At 39.9% G+C, this 20,000-nt stretch overlaps 1 protein-coding gene across 2 annotated transcripts in view; it reads right to left on the bottom strand.

Annotated features, from left to right (window-relative positions):
• The window catches only part of Rfx4 (regulatory factor X4), a 161,249-nt gene that overhangs the window by 117,321 nt on the left and 23,928 nt on the right, over positions 1-20,000 (bottom strand). For both annotated transcript variants that reach the window (XM_058574262.1, XM_058574261.1), the window contains exon 2: positions 19,036-19,122. In XM_058574262.1, coding sequence (XP_058430245.1) covers positions 19,036-19,122 — 87 coding nt within the window. The remainder of the gene's footprint in view (positions 1-19,035; positions 19,123-20,000) is intronic.

Here is a 20,000-nt window from a genome sequence, read left to right as displayed (position 1 = left end):
CAGTCTTCTTTCAATATTCTCTCTGCAGACAGGCACACATATACTTAACATGAACCATATGAGGACCTGTTATGGTCTAGATGTGATTTGTTCCCAAAAGCTCATGTGTGAAGCAATGCAAGGATGTTCAGAGGATTAATCCACTGATATGGATTAATCCACTGATATGGATTAATCCACTGATATGGATTAACTGGTGATAACTATGGCTGGAGGAGGTGCTCACTGAGGCATGCCTTTGGGGTTTATATTTTGTCCCTGGCAAACAATGAGGTAGCTCTCTCCCCCACCCCTTCACTCTCTCGGATGCCTGGTGGCCTCAGACTTCAGCTGCTTATTCCCACCACACTGTGCCTTGGTGTCCTGCCTCTATACACTGTGAAAGTGCTCCCAAAGTGCTGTGAAGAAGTTTTACATGGCTGTTTTAAAAATAAGAAAACCAAGATTTGAAAGGGTCAAATGACTTGCATGAGGCTGAGCAAGTGGTGAATGGTGACCAGAATTTACTCGGTGCTTGGCAGGACAGTGGCTACTGACAGTATTTAGACAAGGACTGGTTCTACCCAAAGCCAACAGGGACCCTCCAGCCCAGGCTCTTCTTCCCCCTGGACCCCCAGTGATTTTGTGCCTCAATTCAAGGGTCTGAATGCCTAGCCTTTCCCTCAGGGGCTATGTGTCCCTCCCAAGCCTGATCTTCCATTTTAGGACTCTCAATCTTAATTCTCCTGAAGGACAGGTTACTTACTCATTCATCAAATACTTATTGAGTGTCTACTACATTCCAGCTCTCTGCCAGGTGCTAAAGGATGAGAAAAACAGACACGGCCTCTGCTCTCTTGAGCTCAGAATTAATTGTCAGCAAATAAATTGCAAGCTCTGTGGGCAGGTCCAGGAAGCTGTGGCAAAGCTATAGTAGGATGTGAGGTGGGGGGATCTGAAGGACGAGCAGGAGCCATCTACCTAAAGGGGTAGGAGGGCACAGTGGGTAGATGAGACTTCAGGAACTGGTCAAGGGCCTTTTCATTTAATATGCAGAAATGCCTCAAGCCAAGTAAGATTCCTCCTACCAAGTGCAGCTTCAGGCCAGCAGAACGCGTGGAGCTGTCCTCAGCACACACAGAGCCAGTGGGCTCCAATGTCCACCTGCTGGTCCAGCCAAAGCCAGAGAACAGCAGGATGCTTAAAAGATCCCCCGCCAAGATGCCCCCCCACCCATGCCTGGTCTCCTTGCTGCTCTGTCCCCTCCCACTTTGCAGTCACAGTTCCTAACACACCACAGGGATCTCAGTCCAATTTCTCTGCATCTGTCTCCTGATACCAACTCTGGTGCTAAATCTCCAGACTCAAATCCTGCTTCTGCCAATTTCTAGCTGCGTGACTTACAGCAATCTCTGGCCCTTGGTTTCCTTATCTGTAAAACAGGGATAAAATCAAACCAAGCTCACAGGGCCCTGGTGAGGATGAATTGAACAACCTGGTACAAGGGACATGCTATAGCAGTGTTCCCTATGCCTGCAATAGTTGTCACTCCTCCACAAGGGCCATGCACCCAGATCCCCGTCCTGCCCACCTCAGGACAGGTTTATGCACTGTGCTCCTAGAGCACCCTGGCTGCTCCCTAGCAGAGCCCCCACTGCAGGATGTGGTCACTGTTTGCTCGGTAGCCCGTATGCCTTGCTATAACAAAAGGCCATACAGATGGCTTATAACCAGAAATTTAGTTCTCACAGTTCTGGAGGCTGAGAAGTCCAAGATGAAGGTGCCAGGAGATTTTGCATCTGATGAGGCGTCTCTTCCTGGTTCATAGATGCTCTACTCACCCTGTTCTCAGGTGGCACATGGGAGAGGCTTTTTTAAGAGGGGTCTCTTAAATAAGGGCACTAACTCCATTCATAAGGGATCCATCTCGTGACCTTGTCAACTCCTAAGGTTTTACCTCCAAATAGCATCCCTTCGGGGGTTAGGTTTCTATGTATGAATTTGGGGAGGATAGAGCTGTTCAGCCTACTGCACTGCCAGCAATTCTGCCTGCTCTCTGGGGGATCTGCGGACGCAGACACCCCAGCACCAGCCCACAGTAGGGCTCCAGAATTAATAAGTGACTCGAATAATACCACAAGTAAACACCGGGCCTTCTCATCTGCTTTCAGCAAGCATGCAAAATAGCATTGCACAGGGAGCACCTACGGAAGTCTCATAAGGGGTCTGACACCATGCATAGCTCTTCATTTTGTGGCATTTAATTCTCACTGCAGCTCTAGAAAGTGGACACTTTAACATGTGAAACATCAAATACAGCTGGGCTTGATGGTGCACGCCTGTAATCCCCGCAACTCAGGAGGCTGAGGCATGAGGACCGTGAGTTCAAAGCCAGTCTCAGCAACTTAACAAGGCACTTAGCAACTCAGAAAGACCCTGTCTCTAAATAAAATACAGAAAATGGCTGGGGATGTGTCTCAGTGGTTAAGCACCTCTGGGTTCAATCCCTAGTACCAAAAAAAAAAAAAAAAAAAAAATCAAATACAGTGCCCAAAGTGTACTTAGCACTTCATTAATGTTGTTAATTATTAGTATTTTCTACTTTTGCAGAGAAAAAAACTGAGGTTCAGAGAAGTGAAGCCATTTGTCTGAGGTCACACAGTGGTGGAGGAAAGACAAAGATCCAGGCTAGTTGATGTCAAGACCTCCCCCAACCCAGACATCTTGAGCTTCACTCTCTTCAAGCCTTAATGGACTGAAGATTTTAGAGAACATATTATCTCCCTAATCATTTTTTCCTAATTGAATTCCCAATATTTGGGGACCTATTCTAGAATATTTCCTGCTTTGAGCCAGTTTGGCAGAGCTTAATATTGAGGGAGAATGTTTCTAAAGTAATTACCTCTTTTCAAATCCCAGGAAAGGTTCAAGTTTATGTGAGTCTTGAGTTTCACTTCAAAGTCCTAATTCTATTTCCTTTATTATACTGACCCGGCTGCACCTGGCCAGACCCCACCTGTTGGGAAAAAGTGGTTGCCAAACGTCCCATGTCCCCCATCCACCTCCTTCCCCGCCCCTGCAGAGAGCACCAGCCAATGATCAGGGTGCTTGGCACCCAGGCCTTTGGCAGTGGGCACCAGCCACTGGCAGCAGACCCTTCTCCCCGTGGGAACAGGGCTAAGTCCCAGACAAAGCTGTGATGTTGGCAGTCTTGCTCCGAGGGGTGCCACACCTGCTCCCTTCCCTCCTCTGGGCGAATTCCTCCCCAACTCTGGCATAGGAAAAGGCCCATCTAATTTTGTTACAAAACCCAAAAGCCATAAAAGAAAAGACTGATAAATTTCACTACATAAAAATTCCAAAATTTCTATGTGAGGGAAAAGAAAGCACAAAGTACAAAGATAATGGCTTCTTGGACACACTGGGATCGTGCCACAGACAATGACCTCATCTGCCCATCACAGAAAAGAGCTCCATAAAACCAGGAGGAAAAGGACCCGGAACCAAGAGGAAAAACAGGCAAAGCACATGGCAGCCGATTGGAAAACAGAAATGATCCTGAAAGGTGGAAAAACGATCAGTCTTAATCAAAGCAAAGAGAACCCTCGCTAAGACAGCATTGCTCACTTGGCCAAAATCCAAACTGGGACTGCACAACTCTTGCTGTGAAGCTGTGGGAAATGGGTACCCTCCTGCCTCCCAGGGGAACACAAAAACTGCCACCTCACATGGAAGGTCCCCTGACATCCCAAATGCCCTTTATCCAGCAGCCTCACATCTGGAATTGTTCCTATAGCCACCCCTGGACTTATATAAAATGATACAGACATAAGGAGATTTGTTGCAGCTTTTCTGTAACCGATACAGTCTAGAAGCAGCCCAGGTGTTCATCTGATTAACTAAATTGTGATACATCCTCAAAATGGAACACTATACAATTGTAAAAAAAAGACTAACCCCCAAGAAACAGAAGAATGAGGATGTTTTCTATAAGTTCATTGATATGGAGCACTCCTGGGTTATTCATTTTAAGTGAAAAAAATAAGCCACAACAATGCATATAGTGTGGTCTTTTTGGTGTGTAAAAAATAAACCCATATAGTTACATTTTCATTTGTATAAGGAAATACTGGAAGAGTATATAATAAAATGGATAAGAGTGCTAGCCACTAGGAGGCCACAGTGGTGGGTGGGAGCAGAAAGAAATGCAGACAAGACTTCTGGATAAGCACCTTTGAAAGCACTTTGGGTTTTTGAACCATATGAATGTATTATATATTCAAAAATACTCTAAATCTGAACAAATGAAACTATTTTCCTGGGGAGAGGTTTCTCAGAAGAAGAATCTAGTCTAACAGTCAAGTGGTGCTGAAGGTCCCAAACTGAAACCAAATTATAAATACCCATAATAATCTAGTATGGCTTTGTAGTACCTTTCCTTCCCTAGTCTCTGAGTGCTTCATAAACACCTCCTGAGCATCTGCTGTGCTCAGGCCCTACTATTTTAATGCTGTGAGACACAGTCAGACCAAGTCCCTTCCCCTCAGAGAACTATGGCTCAGTGATCACTGATGGAGAAACAGGGGCCCAGAGCAGGGAGCACCTCATTCTCCACCAGGCAAGAGGCAGAGTCAACCGGAGAGGCCAGAGTGGACACAACAGACTCCTGGGCACAGTGGGCCACCCTTGATGACAGGGTGGAGGCGGAGATGACGAAGGGGAAGGCTAAGAGGTGTCCCTAATCGTATCCTAAACGCTGGGCCTCATAGGTCAGCCAGCAGTCTTGCAGCTCAGGTCCCAACCATGACGAAGCCCCCAGAAAACACCCACAAGATCCTTTAGGCAGAGCTGAAGGGCTGGGGGTGCAGCTCAGCAGGGGAGATGCACAGGGCCCAGGCTTCCACCCCAGCATTGCCAAAATAAAGTAGAACAAAAGCAGCTTAGTAGGACTCTCTTACAGAAAACCTGCCCTGGACTTCAGTCACTGCCCTAGCTATCCGAGTAGCTAACTGAACCCATTTTGCTGTTGGCTGGGAGCTTCCGCCCGCACCTTGAAGGAAATACGAAACGCCCCTTGCACGCTGAACTTGTGTTCTCTCTGGGGAGACACCCCATCTCACCACCCACCACAGTTCCTTCTTTCCAGTCAATAAAGCCAAGCAGTTTCTTTTGCCTTTTTTTCCCTGCAAAGAATTTCAAATAAAGTTTAACTATACTTCCTCTTCTCTGGAATCCCTTTTATGAAGTTATAAGACCCCGAATTAGGTAATAGACTAAGCTCAATGATTGAGCTCAATGGAGAGAGAGCTGTAACTTTCACTTTATGATCTCAAAATGTGATTCTATTTTAACGTGATAATGTGAGTCACCCTCCCTTGTGATCCACAGTGACCCAAGGTTTTCTCTGCCATCGTGCCATGTGCTGTGAACATCCTGTCACCACCAGACAGTCAGCAATTGCCATGATGAGTCAGGGAAGGGAGGGCAGGTGGAGAGAGGAGCACAGTCAGGGTGAAGCAGGGGAGTGGGGCAGAGAGGAGCTGGGGAAGAGCAGGGGGAGCAGGGCATGGTGGGGACAGTGCCTGGAGATACACGCCCACAGCCCAGTAACTTGTGGAGAGAAAAAGAGTGCTTAGGATGTAGGCGGGAGACTGGAGTCCTCGATTTAGATATCAGGGAAGTGGTGAGCTGAAGATCCAGGACTTGGGCGCCTCCGGATTCGATCTCACAAGTTCTGTTTCCCAAGGAGGAAAGCAGAATCCCAAGGTCCCACTACATTCCTGCTGTTTGCACCCATCGTATCAACTCTGATTCTCTCCATCCCTCTAACACAGCCTCATCTCCTCAGACCTGGTCCCACTTGCACAGAACCTCCACGTTATCCTTCGGAAAACACCACCTCCATCTTGTCACTCCTCCACCCAGCTCAACAGTGGCACCTCAGCCATTAAACTCCAAGCCCCTTGTCTGGAGTTCCAGTTCCTCAAAAATACGGCTTAAACTCATTCCTAGCCCTGCTTCCCAAAATCCTCCAAACCCGCTGCTCAGGTCAATCTGGAAAACTCTTCAAGCTCAAAACTTGTCTCATGCTTTCTGCCTCCTTTAACCATCACTGCAGGAATCACATGGGTTGCTTAGGGTCCCAACACAAATGCCACCTCCTCCAAGATGTCACCTTCCAACCCTGTGACAGATTCAACATGTATAATTAATAAGTCACTCAGAGATCCTGTTCAAATGCAAAGCATGTTTCAGGGTCTCTGGGGGGCCCGAGATTCTGCATTTCTAACAGGCTTCCCGGAAGCTCTGCTGGAATCCAAGACCACTCAGTGTGATTACATACAACCAATCCCATAAAACCAAAGGCCAAATGTTCTCTCTGATATGCAGATGCTCACACACGACGTAGGGGTGGGAAGGAAGTTCACTGGATTAGTCAAAGGGGAATGAAGGGAAGGACAGTGGAATGAATCAGATGTAACTTTCCTATGTTCATATATGAATACACAACTAGTGAATCTTCACATCATGTAAAGCCACAAGAGTGGGAAGTTATATTATATGTATGTATGATATGTCCAAATACACTCTACAGCCAGGTACGGTGGCACACACCTGTAATCCTAGCAGCTTGGGAGGCTGAGGCAGGAGGATCTCGAGTTCAAAGCCAGCCTTGGCAAAAGTGAGCCACTTAAGCAACTCACTGAGACCCTGCCTTTAAAAAAAATAAAAATAGGGCTGGGAATGTGGCTCAGTGGTCAAGTGCCCCTGATTAATCCCCAGTGCCAAAAAAAAAAAAAAGAATTTAAAAAGTAAGTATAAATAAAATAAATTTAAAAGAAATAAATCATATGCTGGCTTATATTATTAACATACATACATGCACTTTAACTTTCCCCTCTAAATTAAAAATTCTTTGGGAACAGGGACCTGCAGAAGTCATAGTTTGTGGTAGAAAGCTGTAAAGTCAGACAGCTCTACATTCCAGTTTAACTCTACCACTTATTTACTAAGACATTAAGTCACATAACCTCTGAATTTCAATTTTCTCATCTTTGAGATGGGGATTAAAAAGTCCTCCCTTCAGAAGGTTAAAAGAAATTGTGGTTGTGATTAGCCCCACCTGCTGATGCTCACTGTATTTTATTTTATTTTTTGGTACCAGGGATTGAACTCAGGGGCACTCAACCACTGAGCCACATCCCCAACCTTATTTTTGTAGTTTATTTAGAGATTGGGTCTCACTGAGTTGCTTAGTGCCTCGAAGTTGCTGAGGCTGGCTTTGAACTTAAGATCCTCCTGCCTCAGTCTCCCAAACTGCTGGGATTACAGGCGTGTGCCACTGTGCAGGCACTCACTGTACTTTAACCCAGGATCCCTGTTCTTTCCTTCTCTATATAACTTCAGGTTTCATTCATTAAAATTGATTAGAAGAATAGATAAAATAGATAAAAAGCTATTATTTAAGCATTGGAGAGCAAACACTGCACACAGGACTGGAGAAGCCTTGAGAGAAAGGAAGCACAGGAAGTAACCTCCACATGCACCTTGGCTTTTCCCCTGAGAATCTTCCCATCGCTACACTGGGAAATAAAACCAAAGCACAGAGTCTATAAAGGGAAACTACACGTAAGGGGACAAACATTTATGTACCCAAATTCCCTTCAAGTCTTCAGCCCTCTCCTAAGCTGCACATGCAGATAGCAAGAAACTGAGGGGGGAAATGACTAGAAGCTAAAAAGACAAGCATTGATTAGTAAGGGTCAATGATCAAACTGAGTCAAGTAGAGGAAACTTGGCTAGGGCTTTCATTTGGGGACCCAGAAAGACCATGCCCTAGGAGTAAAGGCCACACCCTAGTAGTATGAACAAAACCGAAGCAGACCAGAATTGACAACACTTGATGAGATCAGAGAACTGCTGGTTTTCTATCTGACTGCTAAAACAAGTCTTAAACTCACCATAGAAACTTGGCATCTCTTACCCACAGGCTATTTAACTTTGCACCCATAGGTCTAAGGTTGGATCAAAAACTGTATTGCATTACTAAAAACCAGTACCAAAAAAACTAAAATCAGAGAGAAAATAAAAACAGATAATAGAAATAGATCCAGAGATGATTCAGGTATTAGGATTATCAGAGAGGGACTTTAAAACAACTATGGGCTGGGCATGGTGGTATACCCTGTAATCCCAGCAATTTGGGAGTGTGAGGCAGGGGATTGCAAGTTCCAGACCAACCTTAGAAACTTAGCAAAGCTCTGAACAACTTAGTGAGACCCAGTCTCAAAATAAAAAATAAAAAGGTCTGGGGATGTAGCTCAGTGGGTAAAGCACTTTTGGGTTCAATCCCCAGTATAAAAACAAACAACAACAACAAGAAACCCCATACATATACACATTCATGAACACAAACTATGGTTAATATATTCCAAGAGAGAAGGGAAAACATGGTCAAAATAGAATGCTGGACAAAACAGAGAAAAAAATTGGGATTATCACCTGAAATATAGGAACTATGAAAAACAATCAAATGGACTATTTTAGAATACAGTATTGAAATAAAGATCACCTGGGTGGACTGAATAGCAAACTAGACCTCACCCAAAATAGGGATTGAGAGCTGAAAGGATGATCAATAATAATAATATAATATAATAATAAAAATACCAAACTGAAGTACCATGGGAGAAAAATAGACAAACCAGAGAAAAATATAAGAAGTACAGTCAGATCTAATGTTCACATCATACAGAAGGAGATGAGAAGAAGAGTAGTGCAGAAAAGATATTTGAGAGACAATGGTCAAGAATTCTACAAATCTAATGACAGACAACCTATGTAAGAGACTCAGTGGTTCTCCACAAAGATTAAATATAAGAAAATCATGTGCGTGGACATTATAGTCACACTCCTGAAAACCAAAGATGAAAAAAAGATCTGAAAAGCAGCAAAAACAGAAAGGCACATTTGCAACCAGTGGAATAAAAATCGGATGACCAACAGTTCAAAAAACATTTTTGGAACCCAGAAGATGATGAAATGACAAGTTTAAGGAGTTAATGGGGGTGGGACCAAACCCCAAATGTCCTTACCTAGAATTTTATAGCCAGCAAAAATGTCCTTCAAAAATAAAAGTGGAATAAACGTGTTTGTCTCGATCTACACGACACTACACTGCACTACAAATAAAAGAAAGGAATTTCTCTGCGTGAAAGTAAAAATGATGGAAGCCTAGAATTGCTGACAGAAATAAAGAATCCTGAAAATATGTGGAAAACATAAATTAATATTGATTGTTTAAAACATTAATAATAATAATCTCATGTGGGGAATATAACATATTTAAAAGTAAAATACACTAAAGCAAGAGCCCAGAAGGTGAGAAGGTAAGTGAGGTCAAAATGACAGGGAGCTCTTGCATCAACCTTGATATGGGGAGGGAGGAATGGGAGGCAGGTGCAGGAGGAGGAGAGTGCATGTTGTGACACCTCTGGTTTCTGCTCTGAAAGAACAGATGTTGGAAGGCTGGCAAAGGAAAACACCCCAATTTTAACAAAAAATTCCATTAATCCCTTCCCCCACAAAATAAAAAACAGATGAATCAAGTAAAAAGGAAAAAAAGTACATTAGTTGACTTAAACCCAACAATATCAGTAAGTCATTAAATTTAAGGGTCTAAAAGTCTTAATTAAAGGTAATCAAATTGGACTTTTTAAAAAATTATATTTTTTAAAACCTTTAGGAGTCTTGTTAAGGAAGTAGGGGCCTAATCCAACATGATGAAGATTTGGGCCTACTTTTTCTTCTATTAGACAAAGGGTCTCTAATTCCTAGGTCCTTATCCATTCTAAATTGAGTTTTCTGCATGGTGAGAGATAGGGGCTTAATTTCATTTTGCCGCATATGGATTTCTAGTTTTCCCAGTACCATTTGTTGAAGAGGCTATCTTTTCTCCCAATTTATATTTTTGGCATCTTTGTCTGGTATGAGATAACTATACTTACGTGGGTTTGTCTCTGTGTCCTCTATTCTGTACCATTGTTCTACAAGTCTATTTTGGTGCCAATACCATGTGGTTTAAAAATCAATAAATGAGATGGATTCAAACTGAAAAGTTTCTTTTTAGGATAAGAAACAATCAGTGGGGTGAATAAAGAGACTACAGAATGGGAACAAATTTTTGCCACACACACATCAGATAGAGCACTAATCTCCAGGATTTATAAAGAACTCAACACACTTAACACTAAAAAAACAAAAAACCCAAATCAATAAATGGGCTAAGGAACTGAACAGACACTTCTCAGAAGAAGATATAGAATCAATCAATGAATATATGAAAAAATGTTCAACATCTCTAGCAATTATAGAAAAGCAAATCAAAACTACTCTCTAAGATTTCACCTTGGGGCTGGGATATAGCTGATTTGGTAGAGTGCCTGCCTCATATGCACAAAGCCCTGGTATCAATCCCCAAAACCACAAATAAATAAATAAAGAGTTACACCTGCAATCTTAAAAAAAAAAAAGATTTCTTCTCACTCCAATCAGAATGGCAGTTATTGAGAACACAAGCAACAATATATTACTCAGCATTAAAAGAGAATAAAATCATATCATTTGCAGGTAAATGGATGGAATTGGAGAATATCGTGCTAAGTGAAGTAAGTCAATCCCCAAAAATCAAAGGACAAATGTTTTCTCTGATAAATGGATGCTGATCCATAATGGGGATGGGGGTGGGGAGCATGGGCAAAAGGGAGGGAGGGAAAAGGAAGTGATGGGGGTACGAAAGATGGTGGAATGAGATGGACATCATTACCCTAAGTACAGGTATGAAGACACAAATGGTATGACTCTACTTTGTGTACAACCAGAGAAATGAAAAATTGTGCTCCATTTATGTACTATGAATTGAACTGCATTCTGCTCTCATGTATAACAAATTAGAACAAATAAATTAATTAATTAGTTTAAAAAAACTAATACTGGGACTTAGGGATGTAGCTCTGTGTAACTCAGTAGCAGGCACATGCTTAGCATGTGTGAGGTTCAGTCCCTAACATCAAAAAAATCAAACAAACAAACAAAAAAGAAAACTACAAACAAATACTGAATATAGTCAGGTTTAAAATTAAAAGATAGGGGGAAATGCCATAAAAACAAATAAAATGAAAGCTGGCATAATTATATGAATATTGAACAAAATATACTTTAAGGCAAAAGTATTACTAGAAATGAAGTCAGAACATTTAATAATAATTAGGGTCATTTCAACAAGAGGACACAGCAATCCTAAATTTCTAAGAAACAAATTCATTAAAATATATTTTAAAAATTAACAAAACTGAAAGGATAGATAGACCTAGCCATAATCAGAACTACAGACTTTAAAAGAACAAACCAACAATAACAGCAGATCAGTAAGGAACATGATTGACCAATCTGATTGATCTGACTGATATCTAAAGAATACTCCATCCAGGGACAGAAAAACATACATTTTTTTCCCCAAGTACACATGGGCATTTACCAAAATAGATCCTATGTTGGGACAGAAAGCAAGTCCCAACAATATCAACTACTGAAATCATACAGAATATGTTCTCTGATCACAGTAGAGCTAAAATGAAAGTCAGTGACAGAATGATAGCTGGGAAATCCCCAAATGTTTGGCAATTAAGCATCAGATTTATAAATAAACCATGGTAAAAGAAGAAATCACAATAGAAACTTGAAAACATGTTTACCAAATAAATAATAATAAAAGTGTGACATCAGAAAAAGTACGAGATACTCTTAAGCAGTGTTTAGAGGAAGATGTAAAACTTTAAGAGCATCTCACAGGAGAGGCGGGAAAATCAGTGACTTAAGTGTCTAACCCAAAAGCTTGAAAAAGTCAACAAATTAAACACAAAAGAAGCAGAAGGAGGGAAACAATAAACATAAGAGCAGAAATAAATGGAATAGAAGAAAGATGTAAATTGAAAAAAACAAAGCCAAAGGTTGGATCTTTGAAGATTCATCAAATTGATAAACCCTGGCCAAATTAATTAAGAAAAAGAGAGTATACATAAATTACCCAATAAAAGGAGACTATTACTACATATGTTAAAAACATGGCAAAAGTAACAAAAGGAAAGTTTAAATATCATGTAAATAAATTAAAAATTTAGATGAAATGGATTCCTTAAAAAGACCAACTTAGCCCGGTGTGGTGGTGCATGCCTGCAATCTCAGCAGCTCAGGAGGCTGAGGCAGGAAATTGAAAGTTCAAGGTCAGCCTCAGCAATTTAGCAAGGCTCTAAGCTACTTAGCTATGTTGGGACCCTGTCTCAAAATAAAAAATTTAAAAAGAGCTGGGGATGTGGCTCAGTGGTTAAGTGCCCTGAGTTCAATCCCTGATTAAAAAAAGAAGGAGGAAGGAAGGAAGGAAGGAAGGAAGGAAGGAAAGAAGAAAGGAAGGAAGGAAAGAAAGAAAGAAAGAAAGAGGAAAGAAAAGAAGAAATAGAAATATATGAATAATCCTATAGCTGTTTTAAAAATTAAATCCATCTTTTGGACTGGGGCTGTGGCTCAGAGGTAGAGCACTCGCCTAGCATGTGTGAGGCCCTGGGGTTCAATCCTCAGCACCACATAAAAATAAAATAAAGATATTGTGTCCACAAAAAAATTTAAATCCATCTTTAAACACCTTTTCTCAAAACAAACAAACAAAAAACCCCAATGACTTCAGTATTGAATTCTTCTAAATTTAAGAAACCAATCTCATACTAACTCTTCAAGGCAACAGGAAATTCCTCATCTGCTATTTGAGGCCTGTATGATTTTGACACCAAAACCTGACAAGGACATTACAAGGAATAAAAAGCACAGGCCAATAAATCTCATGAACATAGATGCAAAAATCCTTAATAGAAATTAGTCAGTCTAACCCAGAAAGATAGATAGATAGATAGACAGACAGAAAGAGAGATAAATAATACTTCAGACCAAGTGTGTTGTATTCAGGAATGCAAGATTGGTTTAACATTCAAACTCCATCAATATGATTCATGACATTGACAGATTCATGATTATTGCAATAGATGGAGAAAGAGGGTTTCAAAAAAAATCAATACCCATTCAAGAAAAAGATCTCTGGGCTGGAGATGTGGCTCAAGTGGTAACGCGCTTGCCTGGCATGCGTGGGGCCCTGGGTTCGATCCTCAGCACCACATAAAATAAAAATAAAGATGTTGTGTCCACCGAAAACCGAAAAATAAATATTAAAAAATAATCTCTGTCTCTCCCCCTCTCTCTCCTCCTGTCTCTCTTTAAAAAAAAGAAAGAAAGAAAGAAAAAAATATCTCAACAAACCAGGCACAGAAGGTAATTTTCTCAATCCAATAATAAGTATTTACAAAAATTCACAAAAACATCATACTGGGGAAACACTTATCATTTTCTCCAAAGGCAGGGAACAAGGTTAAAAAGGTGCTCTCCTACCTTATCACCTTTACATTGCACTGACAGTCCCAGTCAGCACACTGAGGCAGAGGAAAGAAAACACCAAGATCATAAAGGAAAATATAAATCATTGTTTTTCTTAGGTGACCTGATTATATTCATAGAGTATTAAAAAATGTACACTCATAATAAGTAAATTTAGCAAAATGGCTGGAAGCAAAGTCATCACCTAAAAAATCAATTGCATGTTCCTGTATTAGCAATTAATAATTTAAAAACTTAAAACAACACTATTTACATTAGCACTGAAAAACATCAATTACCAAGGAATAAATCTAAAGAAAGATGTGTAAAACCTCTACACTGAATATAAAACTCTCCTGGAAAAGATTAAAGATGATCTAAATACTTATAGTCTAATACTGCACATATAAATTGGATATTTAACATTGTTAAGAGGTCAGTTTTTCCCCAATTTTTTAAATAGATTCAATGTAACCCCAGCATTAAATTTTATGAAAATTAACAAACTAATTCTATGATTTATATGGAAATGTTAAGAATGTAGATTATCCACAACCCTAAAGAAGAGGAAAAGAACAGGAAGTCTTACACTACCATGTATCCTAACTTATTATAAAGGTGCAGTAATAAAGACTGTGCTATTAACACCAAAAATAGACAAATAAGGTCAATAGTTTAGAATAAATCTCCAGACACAGATCCAAATATGTATGACCTGCGAGTTTATCACAAAGGCAACTGTGGAATTCAGTGGGTAAAGGGTGACCTTCTCAACAAATGGTGCTCTATTAGTTGAAAATTAATAAGAAAAACAAAAAAGAATGTTGACATTGTCTTCACTCCATATACAAAAATTCCAGATGGACTGTGGATATAGTGTGAAAGGTAAAAATATATAAAACTTCTAGGTGACTACTTTAAAAAAGAGTTTCACAACCTTGAGGCAGGAAAAATTTCTTAATAGCACACAAAAAGCACTAAAGAAGAAAAACATAGATAAATTGAATTTTATTAGAATTAAGAACTTCCATTCATTAAAAGTTACCATTGAGAGGATAAAAGGGCAAGCTACAAGCTAAGGAAAATACTTGAAATACTTTGACCTGAAAAATATCTCCTACTCAGGATATAAGAAAAATTCTCACAAATCATTAAAGAGAAAACAACACAATTAACAAGACACACACAGGCAAAAGACAAGGGCAGATAGTTTGCAAAAGACACCCAAATGGCCAGAAAGTATACAAGATTGTATTCCTTAGTTATTAAGGAAATGCAAATTAAGACCACAATGATGTGCACTATGTACTCCTATGAATGGCTAATTTTGAAAGGAATGGCTATACCAAATGTTGGCAAGGAAGTGAGACAACCAAAACTTTCAGAAATTGCTGCTAGGAGTCTAAATGTGTACAGCTACATTAAAAAACTGGCAGCACCTACTAAAGTTAAATATACATATAGCCTATGATCTAACAACTCTATTCCTGGGAAAATAGTAACAAAAATGAGTGCTCATGTCGACCAAAAGACATATGAGAATGATCAGAGCACCAATCCTTCTCAAACTCTTCCAAAAAATGGAAGAGGCAGGCACACTTCCAAACTCATTCTACAAAGCCAGCCTCACCATGATACCAAAGCCAGACAAAGACACTAGAAGAAAAGAAAATCACAGACCAGTATCTCTTGTGAATACTGATGCAAACATCCTAAGAAAAACACTGGCAAAACAGAATTCAACCACATATTAAAGGGATTATAGGCTGTGACCAAGGGGGATATGTTCCTTGAATGTAAGGAGGGTCCACAAAATAAAATCAATCTATGTATTACAGCAAATGACAGAATGAAGGGGGAAATGATCATACCAAGTGACACAGAGAAAAATTCTTGAAGAAATTCAAAACCCTTTCAGGATAAACACAAAGTTAGAAATAGAAGGAAACTACTTCAACATAATAAAGGACATATATGAAAAGTCCCCAGATAACTTCATACTCAGTGATGAAAGACTGAAGGCTTTTCATTCAAGATCAGGAGCAAGATAAGCTGCCTGATTTTACTGCTTTCAACATAGTACTAGCCAGAGAAATTAAGGAAGAAAAAGAAATAAAAGGATTCCAAATTGGTAGGAAAAAAATAAAATTATATTTGTTCATAGATGACATGCATTTTTCATGTAGAAAACTCCAAAGCTTCTACACATTCTCTCTCACACAAGTGTTAGAACAAATAAATTCAGAAAGGGTGCAGATTACAAAAGCAACTGATAAAAATCAGTTGCATTTCTACACACTACGAACACTCTAAAAAGGAAATTTAGAAAACAGTTTCATTGACGATTACAAATAGAATAAAATGCTTAGGAATAAAAGTAACCAAGGCTTGTACACTGAAACTATAAAATGTTGATGAAATCAAAAGACATTCTGTGTTCATGGGTTGGAAAACTTAATATTAAGATGTCAAGTCTACCCAAAGACATTTATAGATTCAATGAAAAAAGAGTCAATCAAAAAACCCAATAGCGTTTTTTTCCAGAAGTAGAAAAATCCATTTTAAAATTCATATGGAATCTTCAGGGACCTTGAATAGCTGATATACTCTTGAAAAAGAACAACATTGGAAGCCTCACATTTCCTCACTTCAAAACATGCTGCAAAGCCACAGGGTAGTTCTGGCATAAAGACAGATACAATGACCAATGGAATAAAACAAAAGCCCAGAAATAAACCCTGAACATACATGGTCAAATGATTTTTGACAAGGGTGCCAAAACCACTAAGTAAAGAATAGTCTTTCAATAAATGGCATTGAGACACCTGAATACCCACATGCAGAAGACTAAACTCAGACCCTTACCTGACCTCACCGGTACAACTCAACATGGGTCAAAGATGCAAGTGTGAGACCTTAAACTGCAAAACTCCTAGAAAAGAACCTAGGCAGGAGCTTTATGACATTGTTTTTGACAGTGATTTCCTGAATATGACATCAAAAGTGCAGGTAACAAACCAACCAACCAAAAAAGTTTGGCAAATTTTTTTCTGAACATAAAGTACATAAATTGGATGTGAATAATTTGATGTGGTAGAACTACATCGAAATAAAAAGCTTCGGGCTAGAGTTGTAGCTCAGTGGTTGAGCACTTGCGTCACATGTGTGAGGCACCGATTGTCAGCACCGCATTAAAAAATAAATAAATAAATAAAGATACTGTGCCTATCTACAACTAAAAATATATATATATTTTTAAAAATAAAAAGTTTCTATGCATTAAAGAATACAATCAACAAAGAGGAAAGACCACCCTGGAATGAGAGAAAATGTTTATAAATCACATATCTGATAAGGAATTAACATCCAGAATATACAAAGAAATCCTACAACTCAACAACAATACAAAACAGCCTGATAAAAATTGGGCAAAGGACATTTCTCTAAAGAAGACTCACGGAAAGATACTTAATATACTAATCTTTAGAGAAATGTAAATCAAATCTGTAATAAAAAAACCACTTGCTCTCACTAGGACAGTTGTTAAAAAACCACAGAGAAAAAAAAAAACTAAAACAAAATAACAAGTGCTGGCCTGAGACCAGGATTATGGAGAAATCGGAACTTCTGAGCACTGTAAGTGGGGATATAAAATGGTGTGGCCACTATGGAAAACAGATTGGCAGCTTCTCAAAAAAATTCAAAATAAAATTACCATATACTCTAATGCTTCCAATTCTGGGTACATGCCAAAAAGAATTCAAAGTAGAGACTTGAACACTTATTTGTGCATCCATTTTCATATCATTATTCATAATGACCAAAAGGTAGAAAAATAAATATCCACCAACAAATGAACAGGTAAAGGAATGATGTATTATTCATGTGTTATAATATTTCCAACCTTAAAAAGGAAAGACATCGTGACACATGCTACAGCACAGATTAACCTTGAAGGCATAACGCTAAATAAAATAAGCCAGTCATAAAATGACAAATACTGTATGATTCCATTTATATGAGATACTTAGTCAAACTCACAGATGCAGAACATCGAATAGCAGTTGCCAGAGAGTCGGGGAAGGGAAGAATAGGGACTATTTAATCAGGATGGAGTTTTTAGTTTGGGAAGTTGACAAATGCTCTGGAGATGGGTAGTGGCATTGATGGTTGTATAACCAGGTAATTTTTATGTGCATGCATCATACTGGGAATTGAACCCAGTGCCCCATGCACCCTAGGCAAGTGCTCTACCACTGAGCTTCCTCCCCAGCCCCAAGATGAATATACTCAATGTCACTGAGTATACCCTTAAAAAGGTTAAAATGCTAAATTTTGCTATACATCTTACCAAAATAAAATAAAAACAGAACGCCCAAAGATCTTTATTCTTAATAACCAAAACCTTGAGACAACTTAAGAATCTGTTAACATTTAAATGCAAATGTAAATTGTGGCATAGTCATATGGTGGAATACTATGGGGCAATGGGAAGAACGATGGCAATGTATGGCCACATAGATGAATCTCACAAAGTGTGAAGTGAAAAGAGCCACACACAGAAGAACACAGAGTCCATGATTCCAAGTATGTGAAGTTTCCGAAATAAGTAAAACCAGTGTTAAAAGTCAGCACATCAGTTACTGACAAGGAGGAGACATGGAAGCCTCTTGGGGCTGGGAATATTCTTGATTTTTCCCTGGATAGTGATTATACAGGTGGATATGCAAAAGAAAATTCATCAAGCCATTCACAAAAGATTTATGTTCAACTCATCTCCGTTTTATAAAAGAAAGCAAAATGGTGACGATGGAATGACAGGGCTGCAAGGAAGCTGTCAGGGAGCTGAGCTGACATCCCCGGGACTGTGGGTGGGTGGTCCCAGCCTTGTGCACTGAGAAAAGCGGGGCCGAGACCAGGTGCTTCACCAACCAAGGCCGATAGACACTTCCCATCTCCTGGAAATGACATTTATAATAAGCTTCCCACACACTTTTGTTTTTGGTGCAGAAGATGCAAATACAAATCCCAGCTGGTCTTCTGCTCTTAAATACAGGCCACCCAGAAGCCCCAGGCTGTCATAGCACAGGGAAAGGTGTAATGTGGGAATTTACATCTTGCACTTAACTCCAGGTCTCTAGTGCAGGTTCAGAATTTTTTTTTTTTAACTTTCCAATAGCAAGAACATTTGTGATTCTATAACAACAAACCTACCATACAGCTACTTTAGACCCATATCAACGGTGGACAGAAGATGGCTTTTCCCATCTGAGGTCCACATTTGCCCAACTGGAGCATCACTCTAACAGGTCTTTGGGGACAGAGGCCAGCAAATCCACTGCAGGAGATGAGTCTGTAAACACCAAGTTTTTGCTGTGGCCTTGATTTCCATGTCCACCTCACTGAATGCCACTCCCTTGTGTGGACTATCACAGGGAGGGCTGGGGTATTTCATAAACTGTTGGAGAATGTCCTGTTGCAGGTGGCTCACCCCAGCCTAGCCACCTAGAGGCTCTGTCCTCCCGTCAGGACACTAGCCATGTCTGGGATGTCATGGAGGAATGAGTTTCAAGCACTTACTTTCATCGTTAGAAACATTCCCCAGAGATGTGTGGCTGGAATAACGTTTGTTTTCACTTTCATTGAGACATCTTTCAATCCAGCTCTCTAAAAAAAACAAACAAAAACAAAACAAAAAGAAGAGAAATCACAGAATTGCTGTGTTTGGCAGAAGACAGGAACATCATAAATGCATTAGCTGTACACAATCATCAACCTTCACAGGCATCTGCCCAGACAGGAAGTCGACTTTGGTGCGGCTCCTGTGCACCACGGCTGAGATTGCGATGAGTAGTATGCAGGCAATATGGCTGTTTGGAGCCCACTGGAGTATATCTTGGTCAAATTCTACTGATTCTGGAGTATGCATAGCCCAATATTACCAACTGAGGATCATCATTCTTGGTAAAGATACATTCCTGAGAAGTAGTTTGTAAAACAAAATTTTGCCAACTGAATCATTGGTGGTGGTTTGCAAACTTGTATATTAGGAGAACTTTTTCTTCAAATGAAAATGAATGGAAAGCAAACAAAACCCTGGGGAATCTGGCAGAAGAGGAGGAGGGCAGGGAACCCAGCGGTGACCTTCTTTTGTCCACTGACTCCAAAGGGGCTCTTCCAAGCACAAATTGGAGTCCATAATAGGAGGAAAAATCAAAAGCACTAGAGTGGCTATGTTGCACTTTTAAAACCCAAAGGACTATGGGTTTCTGTTCAATTTCAAAAGCTACTACGTATTTTTCATGTGTAGCTTGATGTTTATTCCATTTTCTAGACTGCCCACTATTCATTCATTCATTTGATCATTCATTCAACATCAGCTAAATATAGTCATTTGCTTGTTTTGAAAACACTGATGTGTTCTAATGAAATGATGTATTAAGGAACAATTTGAGCACAGCGCAAACTTTGTACTTCCTCAAGCTCAGTTTCTTTCATCAATAACATTAGGTAATACAGAAAACTGCACCTAGCTGAACTGAGCC

Source organism: Marmota monax, unplaced genomic scaffold, assembly GCF_021218885.2.
Source record: "Marmota monax isolate L192 unplaced genomic scaffold, Marmota_monax_Labrador192_F-V1.1 WCK01_AAM20220418_F8-fsc00051, whole genome shotgun sequence".
NCBI classification, from domain to species: domain Eukaryota; kingdom Metazoa; phylum Chordata; class Mammalia; order Rodentia; family Sciuridae; genus Marmota; species Marmota monax.
This window is presented reverse-complemented; position numbering and strand designations above follow the sequence as displayed.